We start from the raw sequence: 13,182 nt of genomic DNA on the forward strand, positions 1-13,182 counted from the left end.
TATATTTTGTTAGTGGACAGTAAAAAAAATAACCTGAGCCACCCACCATTGATGGCTGGATTCACACGGTGAATTATGTATTCATAAAGGAAAAACTGTCCTATTCACTCAAGGTGAAAGTAGTTAAATTTATTCAATTTGGACCAAAAATGTCTGATCTGATCTGATCTGATCTAATTGCATCTGTGATTAGGACATTCGTCTTTGTTTTTAGTCATTGATTCAGTTTGTGTCTGCTTATGTTGCCCATCCTGGGTTTAGATTCCACAGAACCATGCATGACCCCCGTCATCCCATTTAACTCAGTTCCTTTTTAAAATAAAATTGGAAAAACAAATGAGGTAATGAATATGTATGTTTTTTACTGTTTATGTATTTTTCAAATGTTTAAAAGTGAGGACGTTGATGATGTTGTATTTGTCTGAAAATTTGTTTTATGACCTGAAATATGTAAATGTGACAGAAAGCAGAAACAGAATTAATCTATAAATTAATAGAACAGGAATCTTGTTTCAAGTGAGTTGCCTTCAATGATGCTTCAATTGCTGATTGAAGAATATTAGCAAATCCTGGGCATGTTTTTAACAAACAAGACCACAATGACCCCTTTAGCCCCAGCCCTGCCTTTTCATTTTTGCCTTATTCTCTTCCCTTCCCATTCCCCAACCACCACCTTTCCTTTACAGTGCTGCCAGAAGCTGCAGCGTAGCTGGCCATTACCATAGAACTGGCTCACAACAACAAATCTGTGTTGTGACAGGAGCTGGCTTCTGAAACCTCTGGCACCTCCAGAAGCAACAGCAAGTTGGGTCTCACAATCAGAACAGCCGGCTAGGAGCTCAGGGAGAATGCAGGCAGGGGAGTTATCAAAAACACAGATCCCAAAACATAAAAAATGCTTTCAGTGCTCTTCAAATGCCAGCGAAATGTCATCCTCACATTAAATCTCCCTTTGCCTGAGAAAGTTCGATTTGTGATCCAGGAGCACAAATGCACACATGCGCACCGGCATGTCGAGGGACTCGCACGTACAAGCATTTCCAACCGGCTGGGTTCAGAACCTTTCAAGGAGACCTACACTACCGCTAACCTGCAGTGTTTACGACACTTTGGTCTCTTGAGTACTTGCCATTTATGTTGTTTTTAATGGAGGTTTGGGAACTTATAGACAGGAACTCAGCTGGAGCTTCACCGCTTCATTGAAGTGCACACTTACTGGAACTTCTGACATTTGCGTTTCGTATCTGAACAGCAGAAGCAGTAATCCGGTGATCCAGATCTTGTGTTTTTCCTATTATTGTTTTGACGTCAGGTTTTTTGGTGTGTTTTTTTTTTTTTTTTTTTTTGCTAAAACCTTCAAATTAAAATAAGAATGAATCAACATTTCAGAATTTTGCAGCCAAGGAACATTTCAGAGTTTGTGCATAACACCAGAGCACAGTATTGTCTCCTGTCCAACTTACTTTATTAGCGTCCGTGTCCTCTCTACAGGGTAAAAGCCGTAGGCTGCGATAAAGAACATCTGACCATTACAACTACCAACTGTGTTTTCCCTCTGTTCTTCTGCTTATATCCACCAAACGCATGACAGAGAAACATAAATTAACCTTTACTTAGGACAAGCCTAAAGAACTTCCTGCATATGGTCAAGCAATGAGGCCACACACATCCAAGTTCCACCAAACCCTTAACCTGGGTCTTCCAGAACAAGTAAGCACAGTGTTCTTTTCCAGGATATTTTTTCACATTCACAAAGCTACAGAAATTCAAACCTGGGAAACTGCACAGTACAGCCACAGTCTCCATCTGTTGGCCAGAGGTAGCTCTCTTCACATAGACTTAGATTTATCTATTGGTGAAATTAAAAAGTTGAATGGTAGGTAAACTACTAAGAAGCATGCTGTGTTTCTTTTGAGGAAAAGGACAAGATATTCCCTGATACTTCCTGCTGCTGTCAAGAGAAACAAAGAAAGGGGTAGAAGAAGCCAGAAGATCTTTTATCAATGTCAATAATGGAGAAATTAGATATGAAAGGACCACAGAGTGCCATGCAGCTAAAACCTTTGTTGTGTGTGTTTTGTTTTTTTTATTTTATGTGACACACTAATAAAAAGTAGTGCATGAATTCAAAGTGCAAGGAAAATTATGAATGATTTAATTTCTTTTTACAAATAAGAATCTAAAAAAAATGTGGTTTGCTGAAATTTATTCTGCATCCTTTATTCTGATACCTACAAGCATGAGCGAACTAGAATCAATGCACAGCTTCAGTTATTACAACTAAAAACCAGCGATCAGGCCCGAAACCTGGGAGTAGTGATGGACTCTGACCTGAACCTTCAGAGCCACATTAAGACAGTCACAAAGTCGGCCTTCTATCACCTGAAGAACATCTCCAGGGTTAGAGGACTGATGTCTCAGCACGATCTAGAGAAGCTCATCCATGTGTTTATCTTTAGCCGCATTGATTACTGCAACAGTGTCTTCACAGGTCTGACTAATAAATCAATCAAACAGCTGCAGCTGATCCAGAATGCTGCTGCTCGGGTTCTCACTAAAACCAGGAAGATAGAGCACATAACACCAGTTTTAAAGTCCCTACACTGGCTCCCTGTAGCTCAGAGAATAGACTTTAAAATACTGATGTTAGTTTATAAATCTCTGAACGGTTTAGCACCACAATACCTTAAAGATCTGTTATTACTGTACCAACCGTCTAGACCCCTCAGATCTTCTGGTTCTGGTCTGCTCTGCCTCCCCAGAACCAGAACCAGACGAGGAGAAGCAGCATTCAGTTTCTATGCACCACAGATTTGGAACAAACTTCCAGAAAACTGTAAAACAGCTGAAACACTGGGTGCCTTTAAATCTCAACTTAAAACCCACCTGTTTAGAGTTGCTTATGGCTAAATTAGGGTTAGAGTGCGGGTTTTGATGTCTTCCATGTTTTTATGTCTTTAATGTTTTTAATTTTTTCTTCTTTCTTTTCGACGTTTTAATGATGTAATGTTTTTTGTTTTTTTGTTTTTATTTATTTTTTTTTTTAAATCTCTCTCTTTCTCACTGATTATTTCTGTTTTTATTTTAATTATGTAAAGCACTTTGAAATGCCTTGCTGCTGAAATGTGCTATACAAATAAAATTTGATTGATTGATTGATTGATACAAATATAATCCAACACAAAAAGTCATTTTCTAAGGTAGTTTATAGAGTCCTCGTCTGTGTAATTTGATCTGAGTAATAATCCAGATTGTTCTGTGAAGTTCTTCAAGATTTTCTAGAGAACATTTTTGAACAAATTGCATCCCAAAGAAACTAAGAACTCAGCAGACGGGTGGAGATGTAGATTCAAGTGTTAAAATGGCCCAGTCAATGTCTAGACATATCCAATTAGGACTCAATTGACCATATATCAAATCTCACTAAGTCTAAGCGATTTAACATGGTAGTATTAACAAGGACCAAAACAATGCACAACACACACTTGCATTTATTTCTTAAGAATTTAAAAAGTTATATTTTTTACACCTATGTGCTACTCTCTGTTGGTTACTCAATTAAAATCACAATAAAATACATTGAATCTTGTGGTTTGACAAAATGTGAAAATGATAACAGGGACATATTTTTCTAAGCTTTATATCAGATTATAATGTTATTCTCTCATCAAAAACATACCTGGATGCTGGGGTGTTTGTTGCTTTGATATTTCATGCATGTTTGATGAATCCTTGAATGTCCCGTGGCAGGAGCTTCTTAAAGAGCCGGGCCAATTTCAAGGCGTCAAATTGCAAAGACAAATTTCCTTTAAATTATGTTTGGTATGTAGACCATTTTTAGACAACTTTAGGTTACAAAGTTACGTGATTGAATCCTTTTGAAAAACCACTGTGTTCATCTTAAACCATTAGGGCACCAAGTCTGCAAATCATGTTTGCATAATATTAACTTATTAGCCTGAAGTAGTAAATCACCACCAACTTGGTGTTTAAAAGAATTTATGAGTGTATATAGTGACCATGTGTGTAGATACTGGGATATTAATTCAGCCAGAGTTTACTGAAGAAAAATAACTCATTTTTTCCTCATTCGAAACACATTAGCCAACAGTGCATAAGGATGTCACTTTCTGTTAACTTCAAACGCTGAAGAGTAAATATGTYGCTTTTTAAAGTCTGTCGCTGGTTCCCAGAGCCACATAGTAAACCTGCGGTTACAATTTGGATTAAGAACCTGAATTAAGGTCTTTAAAGCGCCAGGCTGGAGACCTCATGTTGAGACTCCATGCAAGCTGTTTGGATCTCTCCATGAGCCTGTCTGTCAGAGCAAATGGAAGGCAGCAGGGCTGCTGCTGGAGATGTTTAGCAAAAATAACTGTGTACTTTGGCCTACCTTAATCCACCATACACACTCCACAGGGTTTTCTCTACAACCACTTGAGAAGGTGAAAGTTCCAGTTTGTAAATGTATYGTGTTGAGCTGTTTATGACACAGGCAGTAAATACGCTAACGAAGAAGAGGAGAAACAGCRTCACAAAAAAACCTCTGCGAAAAWTKTTTTCTTCTTAGTTGGCTATTTTTTTTTTATCTCTAGGTAATTCCACYATAATGTACATATTTATTTTAATGTTCTTGTTGTCAGAATGAATTGATAAGGTGAGGGGGAGATTGTCATGGTCTATAGACTCGGTGTTCTGGTTTGAATTTTGTGTTTTGGATTCTGATGTCGTCATGTTCAATCAATATGTTCCGGTTTCAAATCGTGCTTTTTGTGTGGTTTTTATTTTTATTTTACTCCTGTTCTGCGTTCTGTTAGTTTTTGTAGTTTGTCCATGTCCTGAATTGTATTTAACTTTATTTCCTGTTTTTATATGTTGTGGAGCTTTAGTGTTTGCACATTCTGTTTAATCTAGTATTCTGCCAGGTTTCATTTTACTGATTGTTTACAGCTGGATTTCATTTAGCTGATTACAACTCCTAGTGTACAGGCTTCTTTGTTTCCTCTCCTTTCTGCCAGATTGTCTGCGTGTTTTGTGGTAACACTCATTCATACTGTCTACTTGCAAAAGTATTAATACCCTTGGAATATCAAATTCAGTATTTGCATCTCAACARTGCTTTTTTTAAGTTGCATCTTTTTSCTGTCAATCATATTAGTTATAGTTTGTCATTAAATYCAGTATAACATTTTAATGCCCTCTTTTCTGCTTCRTTAAACAATAAGCATCACCTAATATACYACTGGCCATATTACAATACAATAATGATACATTTGTAAAATATTGTGCAGCAGTTATTTGTACTRAGATTTAAATATACATAGGAGTAAGTTCAAGAAGTATAACTACATCACCAAAATAGTGTACATTCTGTTGGATTTTATGATTCTTGCATTGTTTTTAGTGATTAAGGTTTCTTCTTTGATTTGCTTTAAYTKGTCTGCTGCYTSTTTGTGACAAACAGGGAATGACCACTTTTCTACAATAGTTATGTTATTTCCATCAAGCACTCATTAACCTCACCTGTCAGGAGATTCRGGGTCAAAGCAGGTCTTGCGAACGTCCGTGACGTCTGGATCACAGCAGTCTCCGTCATCATATTCAAATTTTATGGTGTTGCACTCCATGTCACAAACCCCATCCTGCCTTTTCCAGTTGTAACAGTGCCCCAGTCTGAGACAGTCGCCTCCATCGTGGCCGGTCCTGGGGTGGTCACACTCGGGATCGCACTGCCGGTTCCCAATCTTGCCAATTCGACAGTTGCTGAGAATGAATCTCTGTCGAAAGCTGGAGTTTTTCACGGTGTGGACACTCAGCTCCAGGGTGATGTTGTAGGGCTGAAACGCCTCACGTAGAGCCTGATGCTGGACTTGGATCTGTTCTGGTGTCACTGTTGGATTCCCACCATCATCTTCCGAGAGATTGACAATCCGGTAGCGAATGCGTTTGGGGGTCCGGAGCTGCCARTTGTTGTTGTAGCCAGAAATGATGTCTGTGTTGTCGCACTGTGTTTGGCCACACGCTGGCGGGAGAAAGGATGAGACAAGTTCTTGTTCTGGTGCTGGAGTAGTGATGACGGTTGGATGCAGGGCAGTTTTGTAAGGACTCCAAAGCCGTTCCACCTTGAAAATGAATGCAATTGTAAACATTTTACCAAAATGTTAGAGCGTGTATGAGACAACTCTCAAATCACAAATTCAAATGTAGCTTTAGCTTCTTMGACCTCTGAAAAGATTTGACTGTTTGCAACTGAAATACAACAAAACAAGCTATTACGTTGGTAAAATCCGCCCACATTGCCAAAACTGGCTCATTCAAGTCGATTTGAAGCGGTGGTTTTAGTAGATCCTGATGAGAGCGAGCATAGCCCCACAGGACCACTCCTCCAATGTGGCCTCTGAAGCTTTGACCAAGATCAGATTGTTTACTCCCAAGAAACAGAGTTCTGCAGGTCTGCATGAAGGGACTGTAGAGATCACCGGACTGGAGGCTGCTTTCTCCCATCTAAGACAAATAAAGAAGAAAAAAKAAACATTCCAAAAGTGGAGGATTATTATCTTTTAATTTCACATTATATAAATACTGAAACATTGGGTTACACATTTTTAGAGAAACACATTAGCACTACACTCTGTAACCTTACTTATTAAATGTTGTTGTCTTTGTTATGTACAGTTCTGGCCAGACATTTAAGCACACTYATCATACATGAGGAGGTGCTAATTTTTGGCTTTCAGTGACTTATTTGAATCAATTGCGTTCCAGTTTAAAACAATTATGTAACAAATTAAATGGTTAACTGTTGAGCAACAATTTCGGATGGGAAAAGGAATAGTTCAACTTTACCRTTAGAAGCCTAAATTAATATATTTATTTTCCAGATGGCGGTATGTAAACTTCTGACTGGAAATCTGACTTTTGACACACTGGAAACTTAGAACAGGGTAATAAATCAATAACAATATATTACTGAACAGACACATGATCAATATCAATAGRTAATACRTCTGATAGAAAATTCAATATTCAACATGTAGAATATTCACTGAACTCAGAACTGCAGAGGATTCTGGGGATGAGGACAGAGGAAATACTTCAACCGCTCACCTCGCTAGCTAAGCAAAGTGAGTGACATCAACTAACTCACTTGCTGTTTGGTTACCTAGCAACAACTTGTTGCATAACTTGCACAGTTTCTCCACTTTGCCTCATAACTGCCTAGAAATAAAAGACAACGGTGAAGAATGAAAACTGCGACTAACACAGGAAAGTCACAGTTTCAGTTTCCTGTGGCTTTCCGGCAGTTTGGTTGCATTTCATATATGTAAAACAAAACACCAATCAATAATTATTGATATCAACTGATWTTAAATGATTTTGTTGTGTTTTTCAGTCATATCGTCCASCCCTACTTACTATTGTACACTGCAATAGTTTATACAAAGAACTACTCATTGTTACATCAAAGACTAAAAATAACAAATAAYTGGTAAAATAGAAAAAAACATTTTTTCCTYGTCCCTGGTAAAGTACTAGAGTAATATTTAGTAAAGCGTAAAACTCACAATTGAAAACACAAATTTGGACTCTTTTAAAATGCTCAAAACCCATATGTGACACACCTTTGCCCCATCRACATACAGGGTCATGTTGTGACCATTGTATGTGGCCATCAGGTGTGTCCAAGCATTGGCTCGGTAACGTTGGTGGCTGGAGATGGTGGTGGATTTCACAGCTCGGTCTGTGCGAAGCGTGAAGTAGAACCGCGCGTCTTTGGTGCCAGCTGGCTCCATGGTGCGAATGCCAACGGACCAGCCCTTCTCACTCAGTGAATGTGAGCAGTTGTCAAATATACCTGAGACACAGAAAAGTCATTGAACTCAATAAGAATCTTCAGAAAGGAAAAATCTGCAAATACAAACAAACCATCTTCCAGTGGATTACACTTTGGGACTGAGAGAATGAAAGGGTGCTTGCACAGTGGCAGTGATACAGTCACAGARAAAGATAGAAAACACAGAGTCAAAGGCAGCAGGGGAGCGCAGAGCAGAGAGAGAAAGACAGGGATTTCTAACTAAGCCAAACCGAGGCCTTGATGTTTCCATCTGCTGTTGCAACAGTCTCAGGCACACATCTGCTCCCCAGATGTCAAACAACTGGGACAGGGAAGGGTCAGGGAACCCCTTCACCCTCCACAGTGCAGTACGTGTGCACGCATGGGTATAAACTTAAACATGTATGCCTGTGTGATTGTATGAAGTGAGAAACTGCAGTAAAATGTTCCAATGAATCTGAGCTAGTTTAGAAAGCTGCCATTAATTTAATTAATTAGATGTATAAAATCCATTAAATTACAGTGTACTCAACCAAGGAGTGCTACTATGTGGTGTTTAGTGCCACAAAGGGCACTCTTAAGCAAATGTAACCTTGAATGACCAGACATCTAGGTCATCTCCTGGGAAAAATGCATTAAACTGTTTTACAGTGCTGTGGATGTAATATCGAATAGCACACAACAGGAAGAGGGTGTTGTTTTTTTAGTGGTTCATGAAACACCAGATGAGAACATTTTATTTGCAAAAACAACAGAGTTTATGGTAAATGTGTTCTTAATTTTGAGAGACATTTGCACTACCAGGCATTATCATGATTATTACACTGAGCTAAATCAGATGCTGATGTTTTAAAGCTGTATTTATTTTGGATGCAGGCCACAAATCGCTGGCGAACGTGTTAGCAAACAGTTGGCTATTTACACATTTTGCAGCTGGGGCTAATTTTTTTTGTAGCAACTCCAATATTAGCTTTGCTCCAGCTCTCAAAGGAAACTCAGGTTMTTTTGCTGCTAAATGTTCTGCTGTGTTCACCAGCTTGATCCTAACCGAGTCTGACAGCTGTTTACTTGCAAGGTCTGTAGTGTGCAGTTTGAGATGTTTGCTAAGAAGGATTGTTTCGTAATATTCATATTCAGTACCAGTATTAGATATATTAATCTAGTTTGAACTATCTCAATGATATGCCATTGTTAGCAGTTTAGTAATACTTTGAAATTCACCCTTGGCATCCAATAAGATGTACAGAGAAGGCCGGCYCTGGCTGGGTTTTAGCTCATTTCAAAATAGTTACTCACATAAAATTGTTTAAGCTTCTTAAAAGTAAAGTGAAGTCTAAAGTTTTGATTTGAAATATATATGTATTTTTACGTAATTGTGTTTCAAATAAAAATAAACTAGTTTTTTTATACCTGACACAGGTAACCTTTATCCATTTAAATATGAAAACCAGCAGAATTTAAGATAAACAGCTGAAGAAGACTGACATATCATTACTCAAATATTGTAATGGGTAAAATTAATTGGAAATGTTGGTATATTTAATGAAAAATATAGTCAAATATATAGAAAGGTACTTCAAAGGAAATTGAATGGTAAGACATGTTCAAGTTTTATGATTCATTTTGAACTTGAACAASCAAGAGAGAGCAAAACTTTCAGCAAATAACAGGAAGGCTGAAGAGAGCACAGCAAGGGGACTGTATTTTGTCTTCCGGGGCTTTGTATCTCTGTCATTCAATATGCTGAACGTGTTTGCAACATTTTGGAAATCACAGAGGTAAACTCCTACAGTTGCTTGTAAATATGAACCGCTGTTGTATTTATGCTAGCTGCGCTCACCTCGTATGCCTAACAAAGGAAGCTGAAGACGGCATCAACCCTATAGCTTTTTTATCCTTATTTTAAAATTTTAGTAAAATCCTATTTTAAAACTACTGCTTTCTCATATATGCAATTGTCTATCACAGCATTTGTATTATTTAATGTAAGTAATGACTTCTSGTGAAAGAAAAATAGATGCTGTTCTTTAAATTTTGTTTGGTGTTGTTAAAGAGAAATTGGATTCTGCTAAAACCGTTATCTGACAAAACTTTAGAAAAACCAGAGATCAGACATCATYCAACAAATTCTGATTAGTGCACCTCTATTAATAATTCAGTGTTTGCTCAGGTTTCTGCTGTGAATTGCTCTGTGTACAACTTATGAAGAGATCAATAAAGAAACTAGGGAGTCGAGTAAAATAACAAAACATGCTCATCATTAAAGCCTCACCAGAAGTCAAACTGGTGTCAGTGCCATGTCTGCCAGAAACAATAGGACTTTGTTTTTCACTGTATTTGTTATATTCCTTTAGGACACTACAAAGAGAAAAGCCCGTGCCACAGTAAAATGTTGCTCTAACATAAGGAAGCAATGAGGGGAAAATAGWTGAGTAATGCAACAGGATCTTTGATCAGAGTAAATGTGAGCGGACGTAACAGTTTGTGGTCTCCYTCCCTATCTGGACAGCTGTGGTGTTGCACCCTAGCGCTTTTATCCTCTTTAATTTGGTTGATGTATGTGTTTGTCTGTCAAGCTGGGCAGCTTTTCAAATACAGCACATTCCTTATGCTGGAAAAAACAGATATTTTGTCGTCATGCGATCATTGGATCAGTGTGTTTCTAGCTGCTGGTCAAATTCTTTTAATCTGCTCAGTCAAGGAAGGTATGGAGAGGACGTGTAAGTGAGACACAAACTGAATTTTTGAGCTTTGAGGACCAAGTCATTTAACATTTCCTTTGAAAATATAACAATATGATTTCCCTTGATTAAAGTGTAAGAAAAACATACCAATCGTGACTTAGGAGCCAAAAATATTGAACCTATTTTTGTATGCTGCTCCATGCCAAATTTTTAATGCGACTTAATAAACAGTAGAATAGCATAAAAGTTAAACATTTTGCTAAATATGTTGATTTTAATATCAATGGTAAATTTAGCAGGGTGTTAATGGAAAAATTTGCTTAACATTAATGGCAGACAGTAAAATCAAGACTTTATATTATTTGTCATGAGGAGAATTAGCTATTGTTTGGATCATGTTACACATTTATGCTTTAATTTTGTATAAATACAGAGATACTGTGAACTGGGATATTTTCACATGAGGTAWTCGTACAGTGAGAGTGACATACCACAAGGGGCTGAGCAACCAATTAGAGTTGCTCAGCACCTTGTGCAGTGATCATTCCCTGATGAGGTGCAGGGATGACCAGATTTAATGTGTTTTCATAGTTTACAAACAGATCTCACAGTGCTTATTCTGTCTTCTTAGCTGAGTCTTTAGAATTGTGATAAACTTTAAAATGTGCAAATTGCTTCTAAGATATTCCAAAACCCACTAAGAATGTCTAAACTGTTTTGTCACAGCATATATGTGACAAAACAAAAAGCAGTGTTTCCAATCCAATGTGAACCACAGCATCAGTGCGGCTCTAATTTGCCTCCTTGTAAATTCATATTTCTTGCAATTCAACTCTGTGTCATCACTTCTAGTTGATGAACTGGGCAGGCTCCAACAGCAGATTCAAAAGACTGAAAACGTTTGGCAACTTCTCACTATATTGAAAAGATCAACAAAATAAAGTCTAATTATTTCATTAATATTGCCTCTATTTTGCACACCAATCACATGATTGTTTTCCTGGAGCAATCTGCATGGAYGAGTTCACATATTTATTGTTTCTATTGGTAACATGCGTCTGTCACTGAACATCCAGAGACTGATTCAGTGTGAGGGGAGATGAATAATCATAGCATTTTCAATACGTTGCAATGTTACACAGCTGATGAGCAGTGTCTGTGATGCAGTGATGGCTATCATTTACACCCACCTGCTATGACCGCCGGGTTGCTCTGCCCGCCTTCTGGCTTCACCCACAGCTCCAAGCTGAACTTGTCCCGCGGCAGCTCGACTCCCTCCGCCAGTTTCACCTTCAGCTGCTCCCGGTGCCCGTTAAAGTACAGGGCTGTCATCCAGGAAGGGGGCACTCTTGGCAATGGGGTTCCCCAGCTATTATTGGGGGAGTTCGTGGCTGCATCCGCCTCCTCCACCTCCCCGGAGTAGTCCTCCGTAGCAACAGCATCCGCCACGGTCATTGTGGACGACTGGTTGTCTCCATCTCCGGCATCTTGCCTCAGTCTGTGGAGGACCTGGAGCCCCCTGTGAACTGTGGAGCTCTCGGGGGGAACTTTCTCCCACCTGAAGTTGCCCTCTAACCCGTAGCGAAGCTTCTTCACGTCGAGGCTGCGGGAAACCCTAGAGCGAGAGCTCTGAGAAACTCTCTCCTCGGTGTCTTTAACACCGGACCTCCCAGGAGGGTGCGGGGCATCTTCACCGACATAATTTGACTCCCTTTCGTCGCTTCGAATATTATTTACATAAAACCGGTCGAATAATGTCGGATATCCACCTACTCTCTCCGCCAGGTCACCGGTAGCACCCCTGCCTTCGTGCTCTCTGCGCGAGGCAGCGACCTCTCGCAGCTCGGTGTCAAGCCCGCACCCACCGGGACAAACCTCTCGAGCGCCTTTAACAGTGAAGGGCGCTCTTCGACTCGTGGACGTCCTCGGTAGGGCCGCTGGAGGGCGGTGTTGCGTCGGGGAGAGGACGCGCGGTTTCAGTCGGGACGGTGAGACGAAACAGGGTTCACCTGCTGCTATCCTGGACAGCTCGCTGTCTGCCCGGCGGGCCAAGGAGCGCTTGTGCCGGCTGAGAGTATCGGAGCGAACCGGGCTGAGCAGCCACGTGTTGGTGATGACGACGAGGAAAATAGGCAGTAGTCTGATCAACAACATTTTGTCTCAAGGTTAAAGAGGGTTTTGTTTGAAATAGTGTTTAAAACCTCTTTCCAAGAGGTCTCACAGTGGATCGTTTGTCCACATTTCCTCAGAAACTAAACAGTTGTGTTTTTTTTTTCTTTTTTGTAATTAAAATTAATCTGCTTTAAAAAGACGATAAAAATAATAATAATAATAATAATAATAATAATAATAATAATAATAATAATAAACTATATTGAATCAGTGCATTCCAGTGCTGCCCATTAATTAAAAACGATTTTAAAATCAAATGTCCTCTAAATAGCAGCAAACYAKAAATTTGAAAGTTTAAGAGGTTTACAAGTTTACAATAAATCGCTCAGTAAGGTGAGCCAAGTAAAATGGTGAAACTCAATTCTGCACTTTGCATGACATAAAAAAGACCGCACTTTGCCTCCTTCCTATTCGTGTAAAGCCTGCTCTGCAAAGTATGTGAAGCCTCTAATTCTCTATTTGTTTACAAGTAGTCAGGGGAAATAAACGTCT

General features: G+C 39.1%; 1 protein-coding gene across 1 annotated transcript in view; it reads right to left on the bottom strand.

The window, feature by feature from the left end:
* The window catches only part of pappa2 (pappalysin 2), a 66,158-nt gene extending 53,336 nt beyond the window's left edge, over positions 1 to 12,822 (bottom strand). Inside the window, exons 1-4 of the mRNA XM_008432917.2 lie at positions 11,709 to 12,822; positions 7,623 to 7,855; positions 6,277 to 6,504; positions 5,524 to 6,122 (exon numbers count right to left, since the gene is read on the bottom strand). Of these exons, the coding sequence (XP_008431139.1) occupies positions 5,524 to 6,122; positions 6,277 to 6,504; positions 7,623 to 7,855; positions 11,709 to 12,672 (2,024 nt within the window). The 5' untranslated portion in view covers positions 12,673 to 12,822. The remainder of the gene's footprint in view (positions 1 to 5,523; positions 6,123 to 6,276; positions 6,505 to 7,622; positions 7,856 to 11,708) is intronic.
* Positions 12,823 to 13,182: the final 360 nt, after the last annotated feature.

The sequence above is a fragment of the Poecilia reticulata genome, linkage group LG17, assembly GCF_000633615.1.
Source record: "Poecilia reticulata strain Guanapo linkage group LG17, Guppy_female_1.0+MT, whole genome shotgun sequence".
NCBI lineage: Eukaryota > Metazoa > Chordata > Actinopteri > Cyprinodontiformes > Poeciliidae > Poecilia > Poecilia reticulata.